The following is a 22,970-nucleotide window of genomic DNA, read 5'->3' on the forward strand; positions in this document are numbered from 1 at the left end:
AGTGGTCATATTCTACAGGGACTGGGAGAGGGTGTACTGTAGGTCTATATACCCAGGCTTACCTTTTTGGAGCTGTACACAGTTTCACAAAGAATGCATTTCTGTTCTTTGCCCATCCTGAATGACGTTATTGTGTCTCAGAGCACCACAAATATACAGAGTTCTGCACATGGAGACAGAAAATATAAATGATCTCAGATTTTTGCAACTATTGTACAACAAGATTGTACCAAGATGTACATCAGACAAAATTTAGCCAGTGACATTTAAAATTCAGCCATGCACATAGCTCACAGATGATGGTCCTTGCTTGTTTATTTCATACTGCAATAGCTCATATGTACTGGTTCTTCTTACAAGCTCCACCTGCAGCCCATCAGACAGGAAAGTGGGTCAGTGTTTCTGGCCCCATATGAGGTTGCCAGTGGACACAAAACAAGGACAGAGCTCAGGTCAAGAGGCTAAATGCAGTATACAGCCCTTATGCCAACTGCAAATCCATAGCACGGTTGTGCCTTGACATGTTCAATACTCAAACATGTTTTGGAAAACGTTATATGTTACACCTATAATGTTTAAATAAAAATAGGCCTTTGACATATCGCATGGGGATCTGAGCTAGCAATTTAATTAGTGGTGCCTGCTAAGGCAAACGTAACTATTAGCCTATTATTGCTATTTGAACAAACCCCTAATCAAGTTTTAAATTTGGCGAGTAACTTGTCCTGCATTGTTTGTGCTACAGACAAGGGATGCACAAATCCAATACCTGGATCGGTCTCGGCTCCGATACTACCTTTTTTAGACGGATCGGGTATAGATCCAAGTCTGATCCAAATCTGATACTGGGTGTAAGTCATGTTTGTTACTGTCTAGTAGGGCTGGGCGATATGGCAAAAATGTTAAATCTTGATTTTTATTAAACTTATGGACATTTCACAATTCAAAATTAGATTTTTTTAACTTTTAAATGTACTCCAACATGATTCAAATTGCATGTTCTTTATTAGAATCCAAGGCAACCTGGTTAGAGAAATCCAAGTTATTTTCATTATAGGAAACAAAGGTGTGTAAGAAAATGCACAAACGCACCAAATGCGCCACGGGGGAAGTTGTCAACATAGTGTAAATGTAAATAAATTAAAATCTAATACATCCATATGTTTACAAATAATAGAATAACATAAGAAAACTGCATAATACTTCTTAGAGTAGGTATTCTATTCCCTAGAGCAGCTTTGGGACTCTCTGATCACTGTCTGGTTCATCTTCTTCCAACCTACAGGCAGAAATTAAAATCAACCAAGCCAGTAGTAATGACTGTAAAGAGATGGACCAATGAAGCAGAGCGGGAACTACAAGTCTGCTTCGATTGAACGGATTGGAGTGTTTTTGAGGCTGCAGCTACAGACCTGTACGAGCTCACAGATACTGTTACATCATATATCAGTTTCTGTGAGGATATGTGCATTCCTACTAGGACTTATTTAAAGATCAACAATGACAAACCATGGTTTACAGCAGAGCTCAGGCAGCTTCAACAGGCCAAAGAGGATGCTTACAGGGGTGGGGATAAAGTCTTGTACAACCAGGCCAGGAACACACTGAACAGGGAAATCAGAGGGGCTAAAAGAAGATACTCTGAGAAGCTGAAAAACAAGTTTTCAGCTAACAACCCTGTATCAGTGTGGAGTGGCATGAAACAACTCACAAATTACAGGACTCCTACCCCCAACCCTGTAGGGAACCAACAACTGTCTGATGACCTGAATGTGTTCTACTGCAGATCTGAAAGGCCCAATCTCACACCCCACACCCACTCTGACCTTCACTTCACACAATCACCAACACCTCCTGCAACCCCCCTCATCCCCCCTCCTGCTTCTCAACCTGCACATAAGATCTGTGAAGATGATGTGAGCCGCGTCTATCGGAAACAAAAGACGAGGAAGGCTTCAGGCCCATATGGCATCTCACCAGCATGTCTTCGATCCTGTGCTAACCAGCTGGCCCCCATCTTCACACAGATCTTCAACAGATCACTGGAGCAGTGTGAAGTCCCATGCTGCTTCAAACGCTCAATCATTATTCCTGTCCCAAAGAAAACAAAAAGCACAGGACTTAATGACTACAAACCTGTCGCCCTGACGTCTGTGGTCATGAAATCATTTGAGAGACTGGTGTTGGCTCACCTGAAGAACATCACTGGACCCTTTCTAGATCCCCTTCAATTTGCTTATTGAGCAAACAGGTCTGTGGATGATGCAGTTGACATAGGATTGCATCATATCCTGCAACATCTGGAAAGACCAGGGACATATGCAAAGATCCTTTTTGTGGACTTCAGTTCAGCTTTCAACACCATAATCCCAGCTATACTCCAGAATAAATTACACCAACTCTCTGTTCCCTTGTCTATCTGTCAGTGGATTACCAGCTTTCTGACGGACAGGCAGCAGCTTGTGAGACAGGGGAAACTCACTTCTAGCACCTGTACAATCAGCACTGGTGCCTCCCATGGATGTGTGCTCTCCCCACTACTCTTCTCCCTTTACACCAATGACTGCATCGCCAAGGACCCCTCTGTCAAGCTCCTGAAGTTTGCAGACAACACCACTGTCATCGGCCTCGTCCAAGATGACGAAGAGTCTGCATACAGAAGGGAGGTTAAACAGCTGGCTGTCTGGTGCAGTCAAGACAACCTTGAGCTGAACACGCTCAAAACGGTGGAGATCACTGTGGACTTTAGGAGGAACACCCCAACACTGACCCCCCTCACCATTCTAAACAGCACTGTGGCAGCAGTGCAGTCATTCAGGTTCCTGGGCACTACCATCTCACAGGACCTGAAGTGGGAGACCCACATTGACTCCACTGTGAAAAAGGCCCAGCAGAGTTTGTACTTCCTTTGCCAGCTGAGGAAATTCAACCTGCCACAGGCGCTGCTGATACAGTTTTACTCAGCAGTCATTGAGTCTGTCCTCTGCACTTCAATAACTGTCTGGTTTGGTTCAGCTATGAAATCAGACATCAGAAGACTACAAAGGACAGTTTGGACTGCTGAGAGGATTATTGGTTGCCCCCTGCCCTCCCTTCAAGAACTATACACTTCCAGAGTGAGGAAAAAGGCTGGAAAAATTACTCTGGACCCCACTCACCCTGCCCACTACCTTTTTGAACTGTTGCCTTCTGGCCAACGCTTCAGAGCTCTGAGCACCAGAACCGACAGGCACAGGAACCGTTTTTTCCCTCAGGCTATCTATCTCATGAACAGTTAAATTGCCCCATCGAGCAATAACTATGTGCAATACACAGTTTAGTCTTTCTTATATTTATCCAACACATCCAACCTCTTCTACCATTTCATTCCTCTGGAAAAAAAAAACAAAAAAAACATTTGCACTGTACATAACAGATTGTATTAGATTTGCACTACCCATGTGTATGTATGTATGTGTGTGTCTGTATGTATGTGTATAATTAGTTTTATTTTTTATTATTATCTACGTCTTGCTGCTGTTTTTGTATTGTTGAACACTGGAAGCTCCTGTCACCAAGACAAATTCCTTGTATGTGTAAGCATAATTGGCAATAAAGCCGATTCATTTCATTCAAATTCATTTTATCTAAACCAAGTCTATCAAGAAATTATCAAGTTAATCTAGAAAGTACTCTTTATCAAACAATTTGTGTATATTCATAAACCCGAGCAGATAGAGGTTATGCAGTGCAGCAATATGAAATAATTTCTCATTACAATTCAACTCGCAAAGTTTGTCAAAATGATCTGTTGCCAAATGTTGGCTATAGATGCAGTACACTTGAAACACGTAACAGCACAAAGTGATAATTAGTGACCTGTGAATCATCATGGCATTTAGGCAGCATAAAAGTAATCGATACGACTCCAGTCGATCAATTAATGTCTTCTGAACCGAATCGATACGTTCGTGCAAAAAATAGATAGATAATTAAAACTTTATTAAAATGCTTCCTGCCAGCAGTTGATGCATCATGTTACTGTCACATGATGTAAGTGCAATGGCGCGTTCACGCGAGAAGTCGGTAGCACGCTTTGTAACAGAGGAACGAACATCACGTGAGAGTTAGGTCATTTCAAACAGCAATCCAGTGATGGCCGGAAGTTAAAAACATTTTAATTACCTTTAATTAAACCTATCGGTTTGCTACAGAAGACATTAATTGATTGACTGGAGTCATGTGGATTACCTGTATGCAGCCTAAATATGCCTTTTGGACCATCAAACAGCCAGCAGCCTGATGGCACCCGTTTACTTGCATTGTATGGACAAACAAAGCTGAAATGGGATTATAATATTCTTCATTTTGGTTATGCTGAAGAACAAAAGTCATACACATCTGGGAAGGCTTAAAGGTAAGTAAATCGTGAGAGAATTTTGATTTGGGTGAACTAACCCTTTAAGCCTGTGTATACAAGCATGATGGACGAAGTTGAGCTATAGTCACACTGTGTACAATCGTACTGGGAATATTACCGCTGTCTTTTATCTCTGTGTCATTAACCTGTCACGTTCATTTGGAGCGCGCCACACACGTGCAGCTGATCAGATCGGGAACAGCATTAAGACGAGCACTGTGAATCCTTTTTCTCTTCCTTCTTCAACCTTTGGTGGATTTACAACGTATCTAAGCTAATTATAGTGTTTGCAATGTTTTTATGCAAAATCTTGATTTCTCGTTTAAAAAAATTAAAAAAAAATCACATCAAAATGTAAATTAGAATTAATCAGAAAAAAAATCTGGAAAACAGCCCAGCCCTACTGTCTAGCTCCAAAAATGACATAAAAGCACAATTAAAGTAGTTCAAAGCCACTTGAAGACATGCAATATCTCTCTGAATCAAAAGGCTGTGTTTAGTAAGTAAATATATAGTATGCATGCACAGCTCGTTAGTGAATTGCGCAGCTCTATTGACACACATACATAGCAAGCACATGCTGTTGGTGTCCTTGCGGCCCTCAGAGCTGTGCGCAATATGTGAGAGCCACACAAAAACAAAATCTCAGATGTAGAATCTCAGTAGTTTGGTTCGCTTAACCCTCTGGGGTCTGAGGGTGTTTTGGGCCCTGGAGAAGTTTTGACATGCCTTGACATTTGTGCTTTTTTCAGTTGCCTAAAAACATATTAATGGCTAAAGTCTGATAACACTGTATTCAGCACAAACTGGGCTACAATAATATGTGAACAACATGTATGTACATGTTTGTATTCCTGAGAAAATAACATTTATGCGTGGTTTTTGAAAAAACAAACATTTTAAGTCACTGAAATAAGGCCATATAACACATAATAAACATTTGTTCACAAGACTTTTTAGAGTTTTTGCTACAAAAATGATGTGAAAACCATCCTGATCACTCATTCATACAAAACAATATAGTCATTTAACTTTTGTAAGACACTTTTAGTGTTAGAAAGGCCATATGCGAGGAGGCGTGGATGATCATGAATATTGATGTGATTCACACCTGAGGAGACAAAGACCCCTCCCCTGAGAGAGAATGAATGTGAGGAGACTTAATGATTGAATGTATTGTTTGTAGTTTAAGTTAAAAGAAGTAATCTGATTATACATTTTATTTACATAAAGACTTAAAAACTTTAGACCTACACTACTGTTTAAAAGTTTTAGGTCTGTAAGATTTTTTAATGTTTTTAAAAGAAGTCTCTTCTGCTCACCAAGGCTGCATTTATTTGATCCAAAATTCAGCAAAAACAGTGATATTGTGAAATATTTTTACAATTTAAAATAACTGTTTTCTATTTGAATATATTGTAAAATGCAATTTATTCCTGTGATCAAAGCTGAATTTTCAGCATCATTACTGCAGTCTTCAGTGTCACATGATCCTTTTTTATATGCTGATTTTCTAATATGGGCATATTTACAGCACATTTTACACATTTACACCCGAACAGATATTTGCAAGCACACGCTTCGTTGATGATGAGGCTGCATAAACACTAGTTAAAATATAATCTAAACATTCATATTATTTTATATCATATTACATATCATATTTATATCATACAGCATACAATTTAAATACCTGCTTCAGCCGAAACAACATTTAAATGTAACTAAAACTTGCCTATTAGGACATATTTCAAATTTCAATACTCTGAATACTGGCAAGTCTGGAAATAGTCCAACTAGTAAAATATGTTTATATAAAATAGCATGTCAACTAATATGTAAGTAAAACTAAATGACTTACTCATCCGAAATTGTATCCTCAGCTGGATCAAGTCGCTTTTCAAAATGCAAAGTTCCTCGTCGGATTCCCGCTCTTCTGAGGAAAATGTGAACTCTTCGTCACTATCCAGGAGCTTCCTCACCTGTGTAGTGTGCCATCTTCCAAACACGCAGAAAAGTGAATGAACTTGATGCTTTTTAAGGCATTGTTGGGGGCATTTACCATTTGCATTGATCGCCTCAGCACATTACCGTATGAATAGCGTGCTCTGCTGGTGGGTGTGATCACATTAGGGATAATTAGCTGAGCCAGGAGAAACTTTACATCGCTTTGTTTCATACAGATACATTGCAGGAGAATATTTGTTTTAAATTTGAATTGTTTTATTTAAAAGTAGACATTTTAAGCTTTCTTTAGGCATATGTTTCATGTTTGTCTGATAAGTATTAGTGGAGTTTGTTTATTTTCTTTATTTTACAAAAGCACAAGGTTTTGTTGTTATTGTGAGTGTACACAAATAAAAGTAGTCCCTTTATAGTCTCTAATGATGTCTTACACTTATCTGTATGCCCAAAAATGACAGAGTATTTTAAATTGTTTCCGCTGTTATGAGGAAAAAATCCAGCAGGACGCGCCGGCACGTCCGTCGACCCCAGAGGGTTAATAAGAACGGCACCAGAGGAGCATTTCACCAGATTTTGAATAAGAAGCTAATTAAACTACTGTGGACTAGCCCACATACAGACACTTACAGGACTTCCTGAAGTGTTCCGACTGTCAAAATAAAAGCCAGAGGGTTTAAAATTAAAGGTGCATGACTGAAATATTTTACTACTGCATTATAAAATTCTAAAAGTCAATAATTTATTATTATTATTAACATTATTTGTTTTCAAATTACAAAAATATTTATGTTGACTGGGTTCCAAAAAAATAACTGTGTGAATGAAAAGAGGACTGGTATCTTACAACTAAAGCGAAAAAATTGTGAGTTAAAAATAATAAAAAAATAAAATAAAAATAAAACAGGCTTCTTTTCTACTGATGACTGCAATTATTGTTAATTTTGCTGCTACATTATCCAGGACCAGTAGACTAGTTAGCAATAAAGTTTTTTCTGAATTTACTTTACATTTATATTGAAATAAAGGTTTGTGTTTCTTCATATATAAAAGAATACCCCCAATTAGTATAACAGAGTGAGGATTATATATTATAAAATGATTATGAAATAAACAACAACAACAACATAGGATCGGTATTGCCGATACTGAGATTTCAGGTATCGGAATCTGTCCAGAAAAGAAAAAGAGGTATCAGTGGATCCATACTATACGACAATTGATACCTCAGATCATGCGGTTTGCTATTACTTTTCTAAGCCCTCTAACTTAAAATTTTCACCTGGTGGAACCGAAAAAAGGACCTGAACCACATGTAGAGAGAAATACTCTTTATCAAAGACTTGGGGGTGGGGCCAGTAAGCAACCACCCAAACCCACTCAGTGCACCTTAGCAACTGCATAGTAATGGCCAGGCTTTAGCAAACAACGCTCACATTTTCTTTGGAAAATGTACAAATCTACTTTTTCGTGGAAGTGCAACTGCAGAGTTTGACATATAAAATAAATATTATACATTGTGAATTTTTCATCTTTGTGCATTAGGCAAAAAATAAAAATAATTAATAATAATAGCAGCAAATTTACAACTGCAAAAATGTTTGGAGTTCAGGATCTCTGAAAAATCATAGCACCTACGTAAATAAATCAACGAAACAGCCATAAAAGCGGTGTAATAGTGTTAAATTACATGATTTACTGCAAAATCTAAACTAGGATCGAAAACATTATTCATGCTATAAAGGTCAATACATGAGTTTTCAGTTGTTATGCCTGCTGCAATAATAGCTGGTAATGTGCGACAGTCATTCATTTATCAGACAAACACTATGGAATGGGGTGGAATCACACAGCTCTTCAAAAATTGTAGGGCATGGCTGTGAACTGACACACTTTGAAAAGGAATACTTTTAACTGGGCCAAAAATTCTGAGAGATTAGGATTGGTTGCAGTGGAAAGAGTAACGTTACACCACATGAATGTGGCACAATGTCAGTGCAATGAGAGGCATGATCTAAGAGATTCTTCTTCTTTTTTTTATCAATGCTACTGATAATTGCAATACTTTGAATAGCTCTCAACAACAGGTCAGTGTGCATGTCCCCTCTCTTGAAATGCTGTCCGTTGCCTTTTAATAAAACTTCTGTTACTGTAATATAATGGGGTTGACCACGAAACACACTGAAGTTTAATAATAAGCTTCGAGAGGTACTAAAATGTATCATTAGACAAACACGTTAAAGTGGTCTAATGATTAGTGTGAACAATTCTCTAGCTCTTTCCTGAAAATAACTGTACAACATCTTTTGGTAGGCGTTCGTTAGCTCGCTTGCTAATGCAACTCTGAAGATAATGCTGCTAACCTTACTGGACAAAACACTTTTGCAAACTCATAACGAGTTCAACCGTTTGCAAATGTTTAGCATCCAGGCTAACAAACCGCCTGTGCCATCCACTAACTGCATGTAATAAAATGTGTATATATGCGGGAAAACAATGTGGATAAAGATAAACCCGACTTTAAAGTATACCTCTTAATTCAAGCGGAGAAAACATCTCTTTAGATTTCCATGTAAACACACCATTTCTATTTATATTCCAGACTCCTTAGCAACGTCGTGTGCCCTGAAAGTGTGAAGACAGAAATAAACATCCGTTCGTTTAGTTTAAAAATGGCGGGCAACATATTGACATAAAAGTCCCCATAACGGGCTTTGTTAAAACGTAAACAAACGAACGAGTAACTGTTTATAAAATTAACAACAACAACAAAAATTAAGAATAATTTTAAGTAATTTTTAATAAAGGTATAAAGCTTACACAAAACAAAATCAAATAAAGCAATGCTCAAGTAAAGCAAATATTTTTTTCTTCTCATAACTGTGGTATACACCAATTAGCCACAACATTAAAACCACCTGCCTATTATTGTGTAGGTCCCCCTCGTTCCGATAAAACAGCACCAACCCGCATCTCAGAATATCATTCTGAGATACTATTCTTCTCACCACAATTGTACAGAGTGGTTATCTGAGTTACCATAGACTCTGTCAGTTTGAACCATTCTGGCCATTCTCTGTTGACCTCTCTCATTTCCATCTGCAGAACTGCCCATCACTTTTTTGTTTTGTTTTTGGCACCATTCTGCGTAAATCCTAGAGACTTTTGTGCATGAAAATCCCAGGAGATCAGCAGTTACAGAAATACTCAAACCAGATCATCTGGCACCAACAATCATCCCTGCGATTATCTAATCAGCCAATCATGTGACAGCAGTGCAGTGCATAAAAACATGCAGATACGGGTCAGGAGCTTCAGTTAATGTTCACAATGGGGGAAAAAAATGTGATCTCAGTGATTTGGACAGTGGCATGTTTGTTGGTGCCAGATGGGCTGGTTTGAGTATTTCTGTAACTGCTGATCTCCTTTTTTACATTCTCATATGTGTGTGTGTGTGTGTGTGTGTGTGTGTGTGTGTGGGGGGGGGGGGGGGGGGGGGGGTGGTGGTAGAGTCCAGTCGCAACTTGGGAAAATTGCATTTCTATGACAGATTTGTGTTGTAGCAGTTTAATAATTGCTATTATTCAAATTTTGTACAATTTATTTTGATGATTGAGTGGACATGAAATCTTAAAAATGTGTCATTATAAAACAAAATGTTTACATACTAATTGGGATTTCAAGCATCATTTGCTTTTGTATCTTTTTACTTTACAGTCTCAGATGATTAATTATTTGTACATTAAAAATTCTGAATCCTCTGCACAATATAAGTGCCTGCATGTCAAATTCAAGTTATAAAAATACCAGTGATTTGAATTAGATCTGTTGGGAGACATCCACAAAATGTGCATAAATCAAGTGCCTACATATTACACAATAACAAACTGAAACCACTATAACTTTGCAATGTGTTATGATGAGCAGAATTTGCAATTTAAAATGTATAAAAAGCCTCCAGTCGCAACATAGAAAATCTCTCTGAAGATAAGATGTGTTGCTTTTCGTAAAGTTAAAACATATTTAATATGATACACATAAAAATGATCTTTTAATATAGTGATGGATGGTAAATACACAATACATACTGTAATATAACAGCACGCGTCTCCACCTGAACTCTTGCATTTTTTCTCTGTTCTCTGTCCAAATAAATGAAGTACATTAACTTTGAGTCTGCATTCGTTATTCATATACACAACTGTTTTAATAGCCTCTAAATTAATGTTGGGCAAATGAGGACATAAATTATGTTAGAATACTGCATGTCCGCCCATAGAATAATCATTAAAAGCAAAAATGACCAACTGGTTAACAACAAACAACTATTGTTCCTCGATGTTGCCACAACGACATCATGACGGAATGGCACCGTTCCAAAGTTACGTTGTGGCAATCAATCCAGGAATTTTACTTTTCTGGTTGTCACAACGTAATCAGTTAAGTTGCCACGATGAAAGATTGGTCATCAAATTACGTAGCAGTTATGTAATGGCCACGTAATTTGGTTAGCTGGGATGCTGAGTTTATCTGAACAACCATGTCAACATTGATCTTGTTTCTCATAAACACGAGGCTCTTTATACAAGGCAGTATCATTTAAGGCAAAAAGTCTAATGAGGAAACATATATTGCTGTTTAAATGTGTCCACTTACATCTTTGACCTACTGTATGAATGGATCTCGCCATTGGAACACAACAAATAAAAGTTAATTGGCTTACTCCTGTGGAGGCCTCTTGTCGATGTACTTTACAACACTGGACTGAAATGCAAGAATATCAGTTCTCAGTTCCTCACATCAGTCGGACCTCTAACCACCATTGCATGCTTCTGACACATACAGAATAAATAGATTATTAATAGTATCACTTGGTAAAAAATAGCTTGCGGGAAAGGTCTAAAACTTGCATCTGGTTTGAATATGACCCATAGTAAATGACCTCCTCAATTATACAGTTTCCTTTCTCTAATTTGCCTGATGCAACAGGAGGTGGAATGTAGTCATGACAGTCAGGACTGCTGAGAGGATTATTGGTGCCCCCCTGCCCACCCTTTAAGATTTGTACATCTCCAGAGTGAGGACACGTGCAGGTAGAATCACTCTGGACCCCACAAACCCTGCCCACTTCCTTTTTGAACAGTTGCCATCTGGCCTGCACTACAGAGCACTCAGCGCCAGGACAACCAGGCACAATAACAGTTTTTACTCTCAGGCCATTTAACCCATGAACAATTAAACTGCCTTCAGGACTTCCATAGTGCAATAATGTATAAATAAGTCATGTACATATGTAAATTAATATTTAATTCAATAACTGTACATACCCCTACCTTATATATGACCACTTGCACATGTACATAAGCCATTCTATGTTATATGTCCTATTTTTTTGTATGTCTATTTATACTCTTACCTTGTTTTATATTCTGTGTCTCACTGTAATGTTTTGTGTGCACTTGCTTGTTTCTCCTATCACCAAAAAATAAAATTGTTCCTTGTGTATGTGCGCACACTTGGCATTAAAGCTCATTCTGATTCTGATATTGATGCATGCAACTTAATAACTGCACCTTCCCTGGATACAGCACAATATTATATGATATCCATGCACATGCCAATACACTCCAATAGTAAATCAGTTAAAGGGATAATTCACCCAACAACTGACACACCGTCAGTTTGTTTCGAACCTGTAGAATTTCTTTTCATTCAGTGGATCACAAAAACTATTAGACGTCTCGTTCAGCATTCACTTTCTGGACCGAAACTTACTTTACATGCATACGCAAGTACGTGAACGCAGATGTATCTTACAGCGCATCACAAATGTGTCAGATGGCAATTCATAACACAACCCGACTACATGTTGCATTCTCAACACTGCCGAAAGGGGCGCTACAGCGAGATTAGTGTGAACTGTCTGCTTCTACAGTGAATTTTCTTTTTCAACTCAACTACTGTCATGGCGGAGCAACCGTTTGAAGAGAATATTATTGAGCAAGTATGCTAAAGTCAATATATTTATAGCAACTTTCCTGAATAACAACACATCCAGCACAGACGTTTGATTGCTCCCTTCAATACTGAGGTTTTTGGTAACGCAAGAACGCACATTACCCTTACAAAAATTGAGAGTTTACTGCAAAGTTGGCGCAAATTCGCCACAGATCATTTTTACATGCAAATGAACTTTGCTGCAAACTTGCGACAAATTGTTCATTGTTGCCAAAGGTTTGCTGGAGGTTCACCACTACCGGTGAAGAGCTGCAAACTTCTGGCAAACATTTGCGACGAATCACAAGCTCATTTGCATGTGCCCAAGCTCTCGCATCTGCATTCAAGTACTTACGTAGAGTATGTTTTAGCGTTCATTTTATGTTAAGAAAAAAAATATGCAATGAATGTAAATGGTGGTTGAGGCTGTCATTCTGTTTAACATCTTTTGTGTTTCACTGAAGTCAAATGGGTTTCAAACATTATGAGGGTGAAAAAATGATGACAGTTTTCACTTTTAGGTGAACTATCCCTTTAAATCTGAGAGATACTGTAAAAAAAAAAAAAAAAAGAAAGAAAGAAAAAAAAAAAGCTTTTTTTTTCAGTGTACTGGAAGCTCACCTGGTGGAGCAAACTCCTCAACCTCTTTGTATGAAACAGACATCACTGGATGGTTGAGCTTCTCCATAAAGTCAGAAATGATTTGATAGGCCAAGAATGCAGCCGCCGCAGTGAGCAGCAAGTAAATACGGACAAAGATGGCCGTGAAAACATTCTTAAGGCAAGCCTTGTTGAAAGCAATGGACATGAGATTGTTGTCCACGATGTCTTCATCTGTAATACAGTGAATGCTTGTTTCAAAACAATATCTACAGTGAAAAAATAAAAATACAATAAAAGGCATACAGATATAAACACAAAATTAAAGTCCAGACCTGGTAAAGAATCACTACTGGCTCCATCATGTTCCACTTCGGAAACTTCATTATTCCGGTTAGATTCATTTGGTCCAATACTGTCCTCACCATTAAACTACAATGTAATAAGCAACTTATTTTGATTACTGACGTCTACAGCAGCCAGACATAACATAAGTAGTGTGCACACACTTAAAGGAATATTCTGGGTTCAGTACAGGTTAAGCTCAATTGAAAGCATTTGTGGTATAATATTGATTACCACAGAAATGTATGAGAAGGGGTTCAATCTTTAGCTGACTGGTGGATCATGTGACCTGCCACCAACCACTGGCAGATGGGGAGACGACAGTGGCAGCTCACAAGACCTGCCGTTCTAACAGGAGGCAGCAACCTAGTAGCAGGTCACGTGACCATCCACATAGGAAAATGGCTGGAACCATTGACAACTGTCAGATTTACGAGGATTTTTAATCTCTTGAATCAATTTACAAAGCTCCAAATTTTGCTCCCTTCCTTCTACTATCACTCCAAGAAATTATAATAATTTATTCTCATGGATCTAATCTTGGATATAGTCATGGATCTAACGCTTTTTTATGGAACTTGCCTTTAAAGCGGTCGAATTACAATGATCAACGTCCCACTGCTATTGCGTTTAAAGCTCTGAATTTTGCATTCCTCCTTCCACTCTCTACAAGGAATTACATAAATGTATTCTTATGGATCTATTCTTTTTACGGCGTTTATTTGTCTTAAGAGCTGTCTAATGACCATTATCTCAACTGGTCAGAAACATCCGCTCGCACTGGTTGGTAAGTTTAGCCAGCCGCTATTGTGTTTAATAACCCCGACTTTTGCAATATTCCTTCGATTATCAACCCCAAGGAATAACATTAATTACTTCTTATGGATCTATTCTTATGCATTAAAGCCATCCTGTCTGTATTTATGTGACATTAAAGCTGTCTAATGACCATGATCCCAAATGGAAGAAAATGTCCACTCGCACTGGTTAGTCAGTTCAGCTTGCTGCTATTGCATTTAATAATCCAGATTTTTGCAATATTCCTTACATTTTCACTCCCAAAGAATAATATAATTTTGTTCATATGGATCTATTCTTATGCACCAAAGCCGTCCTTTCTGTATTTTTGTGACATTAAAGCTGTCAAATGACCGTGATCCCAACTGGCAGAAAATTTCGCTCATAATGGTTAGTCAGTTCAACCCACCACGATTTTTGCAATATTCCTTACATTATCCCTCCTTCAAAATAATATCAATTTGAATATAGAATATTCAAAAGAATATAGATTTATTCTTATGCATTAAAGGCATTTTTCTGTATTTACATACACTTAGGTTGAAGTCATTATAACTAATTTTTTTAACCACTCCACAGATTTCATAATAGCAAACTATAGTTTTGGCAAGTCATTTTGGACATCTGTTTTGTGCATGACATGAGTAATTTTTCCAACAACTGTTTACAGACAGATTGTTTCACTTTTAGTTGACTATATCATGATTCTAGTGGGACAGAAGTTTACATACACTAAGTTAACTGTGCCTTTATGCAGCTTGGAAAATTCCAGCAAATGATGTCAAGCCTTTAGACAATTAGACAATTAGCTTCTGATAGGAGGTGTACTTAATTGGAGGTGTACCTGTGGATGTATTTTAAGACCTACCTTCAAACTCAGTGCCTCTTCGCTTGACATCATGGAAAAATAAAAAAACAATCAGCCAAGACCTCAGAAATATATTGTGTACCTCCACAAGTCTGGTTCATCCTTGGGAGCAATTACCAAATGCCTGAAGGTACCATATCCATCTGTTCAAACAATAGAACACAAGTATAAACACCATGGAACCACACAGCCATCATACCGCTCAGGAAGGAGATGCATTCTGTGTCCTTGAGATGAACGTAGTTTGGTGTGAAAAGTGCAAATCAATCCCAGAACAACAGCAAAGGACCTTGTGAAGATGCTGGAGGAAACAGGTTGACAGGTATCTATATCCACAGTAAAACGAGTCCTATATCGACGTAACCTGAAAGGCTGCTCAGCAAGGAAGAAGCCACTGCTCCAAAACCACCATAAAAAAGCCAGACTACAGTTTGCAAGTGCACATGGGGACAAAGATCTTTGGAGAAATGTCCTCTGGTCTGATGAAACAAATATTTAACAATGGCCGTAATGACCATTGTTATGTTTGGAGGAAAAAGGGTGAGGCTTGCAAGCCGAAGAACACCATCCCAACCATGAAGCATGGGGGTGGCAGCATCATGTTGTGGAGGTGCTTTGCTGCAGGAGGGACTGATGCACTTCACAAAAACATGGCATCATGAGGAAGGAAAATTATGTGGATATATTGAAGCAACATCTCAAGACATCAGCCAGGAAGTTAAAGCTCGGTCGCAAATGGGTCTTCCAAATGGACAATGACCCCAAGCACACTTCCAAAGTTGTGGCAAAATGTTTTAAGGACAACAAAGTCAAGGTATTGGAGTGGCCATCACAGAGGCCTGACCTCAATCCAATAGAAAATTTGTGGGCAGAACTGAAAAAGCGTGTGCAAACAAAGAGGGCCTACAGACCTGACTCAGTTACACCAGTTCTGTCTGAAGGAATGGGCAAAAATTCCAGCAACATATTGTGAGAAGTTTGTAGAAGTCTACCCAAAAAGTTTGACCGAAGTTAAATAATTTAAAGGCAATGTTACCAAATACTTACAAAGTGTATGTAAACTTCTTACCCACTGGGAATGTAATGAAAGAAATAAAAGCTGAAATAAATAATTCTCTCTTCTATTATCCTGACATTTCACATTCTTAAAATAAAGTAGTGATCCTAACTGACCTAAGACAGGGAATGTTTTCTATGATTAAATGTCAGGAATTGTGAAAAACTTAGATTAAATGGTGTATGTAAACTTCTGACTTCAACTGTGTATATATATATATATATATATATATATATATATATATATATATATATATATATATATATACATACACACACACATTTGTGCTCAAAATTTTGCATACCCTGGCAGAAATTGTGAAATTTTGGCATTGATTTTGAAAATATGACTGATCTGAAACTGTCTTTTATTTAAGGATAGTGATCATATGAAGCCATTTATTATCACATAGTTGTTTGGCTCCTTTTTAAATCATAATGTTAACAGAAATCACCCAAATGGCCCTGATCAAAAGTTTACATAGCCTTGAATGTTTGGCCTTGTTACAGACACACAAGGTGACACACACAGGTTTAAATGGCAATTAAAGTTTAATTTCCCACAACTGTGGCTTTTTAAATTGCAATTAGTATCTGTGTATAAATAGTCAATGAGTTTGTTAGCTCTCACGTGGATGCACTGAGCAGGCTTGATACTGAGCCATAGGGAGCAGAAAAGAACTGTCAAAAGACCTGCGTAACAAGGTAATGGAACTTTATAAGATGGAAAAGGATATAAAAAGATATCCAAAACCTTGAAAATACCAGTCAGTACTGTTCAATCACTTATTAAGAAGTGGATAATTCTGGGATCTCTTGATACCAAGCCAAGGTCAGGTAGACCAAGAAAGATTTCAGCCACAACTGCCAGAAGAATTGTTCGGGATACAAAGAAAAACCCACAGGTAACCTCAGGAGAAATACAGGCTGCTCTGGAAAAAGACGGTGTGGTTGTTTCAAGGAGCACAATACGACGATACTTGAACAAAAATGAGCTGCATGGTCGAGTTGCCAGAAAGAAGCCTTTACTGTGCCAATGCCACAAAAAAGCCCAGTTACAATATGCCCGACAACACCTTGACATGCCTCACAGCTTCTGGCACACTGTAATTTGGAGTGACGAGACCAAAATAGAGCTTTATGGTCACAACCATAAGCTCTATGTTTGGAGAGGGGTCAACAAGGCCTATAGTGAAAAGAATACCATCCCCACTGTGAAGCATGGTGGTGGCTCACTGATGTTTTGGGGCATGTGAGCTCTAAAGGCATGGGAATCTTGTGAAAATTGATGGCAAGATGAATGCAGCATGTTATCAGAAAATACTGGCAGACAATTTGCATTCTTCTGCATGAAAGCTGCGCATGGGACACTCTTGGACATTCCAGCATGACAATGACCCTAAGCACAAGGCCAAGTTGACCCTCCAGTGGTTACAGCAGAAAAAGGTGAAGGTTCTGGAGAGGTCATCACAGTCTCCTGACCTTAATATCACCGAGCCACTCTGGGGAGATCTCAAACGTGCGGTTCATGCAAGATGACCAAAGACTTTGCATGACCTGGAGGCATTTTGCCAAGATGAATGGGCAGCTATACCACCTGCAAGAATTTGGGGCCTCATAGACAACTATTACAAAAGACTGCACACTGTCATTGATGCTAAAGGGGGCAATACACAGTTATTTTTTTAAATATATTTTTGATTTATTTTAAAGAGAAAGGAAAATATTTACATTCTATTAAGGGTTAAATTTGTTCCACAAATTCAATTTAAAAAGGCAGTCCCACATTTCCATGTCACTACTGAAATATTTAAAATTTTAGTAGTCTATTGTCTGAGCCTGATTTCAGCCTGCATTTTTGTACGGGAACAGGCAGTGAGACTATAATGGCCATACACATAGACACATTTTTCAATCACTTAGAATTAAATGTGCTCCAAAGTCAGAAAAATCAGTGTGTAAATTACGAACACATATTCTCTGCAATTAAATACACATTTTGGGGTTTTAATCTGAAATATGATGTTGTCTGAAGGGTACAGTTGTTCAAAGTTTATGATTATTTCTCAATAATCACAAGCTAAAATTAGCTAAAATTAAAATTTGCTAAAACAAACAAATCAACACATAAACAGTCTGAAATATATGATAATTAATAGTAACATGATTATTTTAGTAGTGATAAAATGTAATGTTAAACCACTCATTTTAATGAATCAAGGCTGTAAACAGTTATACAAACACACACACAAAAAATTTTTTTTTTATTAAATCCCAAAAAAGTTTATTTAATTGCAGAGAGTGATCGGTAGTGACAGTTCTTAAAGTTACACACTGATTTTCAGACTTTGGAGTATTTACTTTATCATGGGATCTAATTACTCACCACATGGCCATGATGGATAGGTGCAGTCTCTTTTCCTGGTTTTATTTTTCTTTTACTTTTATTAGTTAACAAAGAGCCCAGAAAGTCAGACAGCTAAGACAGTTATTGTTGAGCTTTTTATTTTTTTTTTATTTTTTTAAACTGAAAGTTATTATTTTAAACTATTCCTCATCTGTATGGAAAACAAGCTGTACAACCAAGCATCACAAAACATTTGTGTTTGTAATATTTTCAACATAAAATATTGTATGAGTTCATATAAGTCCAACAAATTGAGGGAATATGTTATATGTTATTATTATTATTAATTAATATTATTGTCACTACCAAAACATTGCAGTCACTAGCGAAACACATAGTGTTTTCTCAGCAACAACAAAAAACAAACAAACAAACAAAAAAAAAAACAAAGTGAAATTGAGTTATTAACTAACATTTTATGATAATGAATGATTTCATAAATCATTTACTCTCAAATCAGTATGAACAAATCTATGTATTTGACAGAGAAAATTTGCATTTTGATTTTGATTAACATAATATACTGTATGTATAATGACAAAGTTATGGGGGGAAAAACAGGAAAATTTGAAAATGTTTCCAACTCTGAGTTTGAACCAATTTGGAAAATTGGTCCATGTAGAACCTTTCAGAGGTTCCAAATATGATGCAAAGTATAGAACTCCTTTGGGTTCTATATAGAATCGTTTCTTCTAAGAGTGTATATTATACAATATATTCTCGCATCACTAAGAACATTATTTATATATATATTAAAAAAAAGTATGGTAAGTGGTTCTTGTGGCTATTACAAGTACTATTCCAACAATCCTGAGGTTGCAAAGGCCATCTCTGCCTGGAATCTATGGAACCCCCCCATCTTTCTGAGAATCAGGATGGTTATCTTCAAACGAGAGAGAAAAAAAAACTATAAAAAAATACCATCACTTATTATACACCAATCAGCCACAACATTAAAACCACCTGCCTAATATTGTGTAGGTCTCCCTCGTGCCGCCAAAACAGCGCCAACCCGCATCTCAGAATAGCATTCTGAGATGATATTCATCTCAGCACAATTGTACAGAGCGGTTATCTGAGTTACCGTGGACTTTGTCAGTTCGAACCAGTCTGGCCATTCTCTGTTGTCCTCTCTCATCAACAAGGCATTTCTGTCCACAGAATTGCCACTCACTGGATGTTTTTTTTGTTTTTTTGCACTATTTGTAGTAGTAACCATGATTGTGTTGTAACTATGTTTTAACTAAATCCAATGGTTAAACTATAGTTACTGTAGTGAAACCATGGTTAATTTGTGTAAGGGTAAACAAAATGTCAGGAAGCCAAGACGATGAGTTGAACTCAGATGCAGTTTTATTAACAAACTCAGGAAAAAGCAGAGCAAACACAAAGAAGCAACCAAAGGGCAAATCAGGATATATAATAATCTAGCAAACTGAAGAATTACAGGAATATTACTTTTGAAGACTAAGACGAATAGAGGGATGAGTTAGCTAGGGTGAGTCCAAACAAGACTAGATGGTGACTGAAGTGAGTGGTGAGGCTTTATACAGGACTGGCTGATGGTTTGATTAGGGACAGGTGAGAGTGATTAGTAATCAGGTGAGTGAGAGGCGGTTGGAGGAGCAGAGGCTGACGAAGATGTGACACAAAACAGAAGTTTAATAATTTTCTGTAAAGGCTCACAAATGTCAAAAATAAATAAATAAATAAAAAAGACTTGAATTATGACTAAAAATAATATTTTAAATTACCCATTGTATCCCAAGAGATCGCAAAAAATAAATATTTTAACAGAAGTATCGTATTGGTATCGGTATCGACGATATTGGACTTTAAATGACTGGATTGAATCGAAAAGAAAATAAGTGGTATCACCCATCCCTACTATAAAATGAAAATGCAAAGACAGAAACTAATAATAAAAGTGATATTGTTCATATATTTTACATTTGCCTTTTTGAGCATTTTAATTTATTCATTATTTATTTTTTATAATTTTAACAGTGGTATTTGTAACAAGACCATAGTAAACACATGGAAGCATGGATCTTCATCACTACCATGGTTTGATGTAACATGATTTCTACAAAACAAACTGTGGCATTTTTGTAATTATAAACAGTAGACCTAATCTAAACACATGTAAAACAATAAATACAAAAAATACATATAAGTTATAACAAAAATGTATTATATTCCCTCACTCCCCTAATGTTGCCTATGACAAATTTAATAAAGCTGAAGTAGTGATATGATAATATTTTTTATCAATCTATTTCTGCCTAAAGTATAGTAAATTCAAGGGTGGTCATGTACAATTCTGTGATGAATTCCAATGGTTTCCGCTTCTCACTGGTTCTCATAAAACTGCAAGTTTAAGAGCTCGAGCTGTACCACCCTGTTGAGAACCCCTGACATAAACAATATGCGTGTTAATTTTAGTGTGATAAAATCACTTACTATCGTTTTCTGTGTAAAGTTATAGCCAATTTTACAACTTCGCTGCGATGACGTGTAATGTCAACAAACACTAAAATGACTGTAAAAATGACAATTTAAACAACTTTACAGCTCAGCTGTAAAATTATCAGCTTCACATTTCTGCCTTTAAACCCACTGAAAATTGGCCACATTCGCTTCCATTTTAAGTGCCTCACTGTAACCTCGAGTTGTTTTTTTTAAAGTAAAGGAGGGACGAGTCAAAATGATTTTTTGTGGTAATCAATATTTTGCCACAAATGCCGTTGATTGAGCTTAACTTGTATTGAAGCCGGCATATTCCACTAACAAACGTTCCACTATCATCCCCATCCCAAAGAAACCACAAATCTTCAGTTCGGCTTTCATTACCATCATCCCAGCTATACTCCAGAATAAATTACACCAACTCTCTGTTCCCATGTCTATCTGTCAGTGGATTACCAGCTTTCTGACGGGCAGGCAGCAGCTTGTGAGAATCAGCACTGGTGTCCCCCAGGGATGTGTGCTCTCCCCACTACTCTTCTCCCTCTACACCAATGACTGCATTGCCAAGGACCCCTCTGTCAAGCTCCTGAAGTTTGTAGATGACACCACTGTCACTGGCCTCATCCGAGATGACGATGAGTTTGCATACAGAAGGGAGGTTAAACAGCTGGCTGTCTGGTGCATTCAAGACAACCTTGAGCTGAACACGCTCAAAATGGTGGAGATGATTGTGGACTTTAGGAGGAACACCCCAACACTGACCCCCCTCAACATTCTAAACAGCACTGTGGCAGCAGTGGAGTCATTCAGGTTCCTGGGCACTACCATCTCACAGGACTGAAGTGGGAGACACACATTGACTCCATTGTGAAAAAAGCCCAGCAGAGGTTGTACTTCCTTTGCCAGCTGAGGAAGTTCAACCTGCCACAGGCGCTGCTGATACAGTTCTACTCAGCAGTCATTGAGTCTGTCCTCTGCACTTCAATAACTGTATGGTTTGGTTCAGCTACGAAATCAGACATCAGAAGACTACAAAGGACAGTTCGGACTGCTGAGAGGATTATTGGTTGCCCCCTGCCCCCCCCCCTTCAAAAACTATACACTTCCAGAGTGAGGAAAAAGGCTGGAAAAATCACTCTGGACCCCACTCACCCTGCCCAATACCTTTTTGAACTGTTGCCTTCTGGCCGACGCTTCAGAGCTTTGAGCACCAGAACCGACAGGCACAGGAACCGTTTTTTCCCTCAGGCTATCCATCTCATGAACAGTTAAATTGCCCCATTGAGCAATAACTATGTGCAATACACAGTTTAGTCTTTCTTATATTTATCCAGTGGCGATTTTAGGGGGTGGCCTGTGGTGGCCTGGGCCACCCCTGAAATCTCATTGGCCACCCTGTGGCCACCCCAGAACTGATTGGTAGTTCATCATGTTCATCAACACAAGAACGAAGAACCAATAGAAACACCTGTCAATCAAAGATGACATCTCAGGTCATTTGTTGATTTAGAGCCACACTGACCTAGGGTCAGTTTTATATTTCTGACCATTATAGTAGTGGTGGGACTGAAGCTGTTTGAGCTGATCTTTGATCAGTGGGGGGAGGGGCAGGCCGCAGGTGGCCAGGCAGGTGCCGCAGGTCGTGGGCAGCAGGCGCCAGGTCTGGAGTATAATGGTCGGTCAGAAGCACGAAGCTGACACGAGCTAGCGTCTACTTCCAACTTCCAATGAGTTGACGACATCGATTTGTGGTAAAAAAGAAAGCTGTTATTTGAGAGGTATGTTCATCTAATCTAACGTTTAATTTATCTCGAATTTCCATGTGAATGTGAAAACATTTTTTCATTGTTAACAGTAGCTAGGTTAAAGAGTAAGCTAGACCCTACACCACATTCAACATGTTATCTTTATATTGACATGAAATATGAAATGCCATGTTTTCTGATTTAATGTGTAAAGGTGAGTAAAGCGTTTTACAGATGTATATGTTCAATAGCTAAAGTTATATATATATATGGCTAACCTGTGTGTGAAATGGAAGGGTTTGTGCTGTGACTGTACTTTAAATC

The 22,970-nt window shown here is 37.9% G+C and overlaps 1 protein-coding gene and 1 pseudogene across 6 annotated transcripts in view; both read right to left on the reverse strand.

Moving 5' to 3' along the window:
* The window catches only part of LOC127411212 (zinc finger protein 106-like), a 35,423-nt gene extending 25,964 nt beyond the window's left edge, over positions 1–9,459 (reverse strand). The window contains exons 1-4 of one of the 6 annotated variants that reach the window (XM_051646608.1): positions 2,483–2,586; positions 2,193–2,300; positions 1,978–2,091; positions 63–163 (exon numbers count right to left, since the gene is read on the reverse strand). In XM_051646608.1, the coding sequence (XP_051502568.1) occupies positions 63–116 (54 nt within the window). In that variant the 5' untranslated portion in view covers positions 117–163; positions 1,978–2,091; positions 2,193–2,300; positions 2,483–2,586. Of the gene's footprint in view, positions 1–62; positions 164–294; positions 311–1,977; positions 2,092–2,192; positions 2,339–2,482; positions 2,587–6,260 lie in introns of those variants that run through there. The other 5 variants (XM_051646606.1, XM_051646609.1, XM_051646610.1 and 2 more) reach the window with 5 other exon arrangements.
* Positions 9,460–11,112: 1,653 nt separating this feature from the next.
* On the reverse strand, positions 11,113–18,422 carry LOC127411108 (proton-activated chloride channel-like; annotated as a pseudogene).
* Between the last annotated feature and the right edge of the window lie 4,548 nt (positions 18,423–22,970).

The sequence above is a fragment of the Myxocyprinus asiaticus genome, chromosome 20 (assembly GCF_019703515.2).
Source record: "Myxocyprinus asiaticus isolate MX2 ecotype Aquarium Trade chromosome 20, UBuf_Myxa_2, whole genome shotgun sequence".
In the NCBI taxonomy this organism is placed as follows: Eukaryota; Metazoa; Chordata; class Actinopteri; order Cypriniformes; family Catostomidae; genus Myxocyprinus; species Myxocyprinus asiaticus.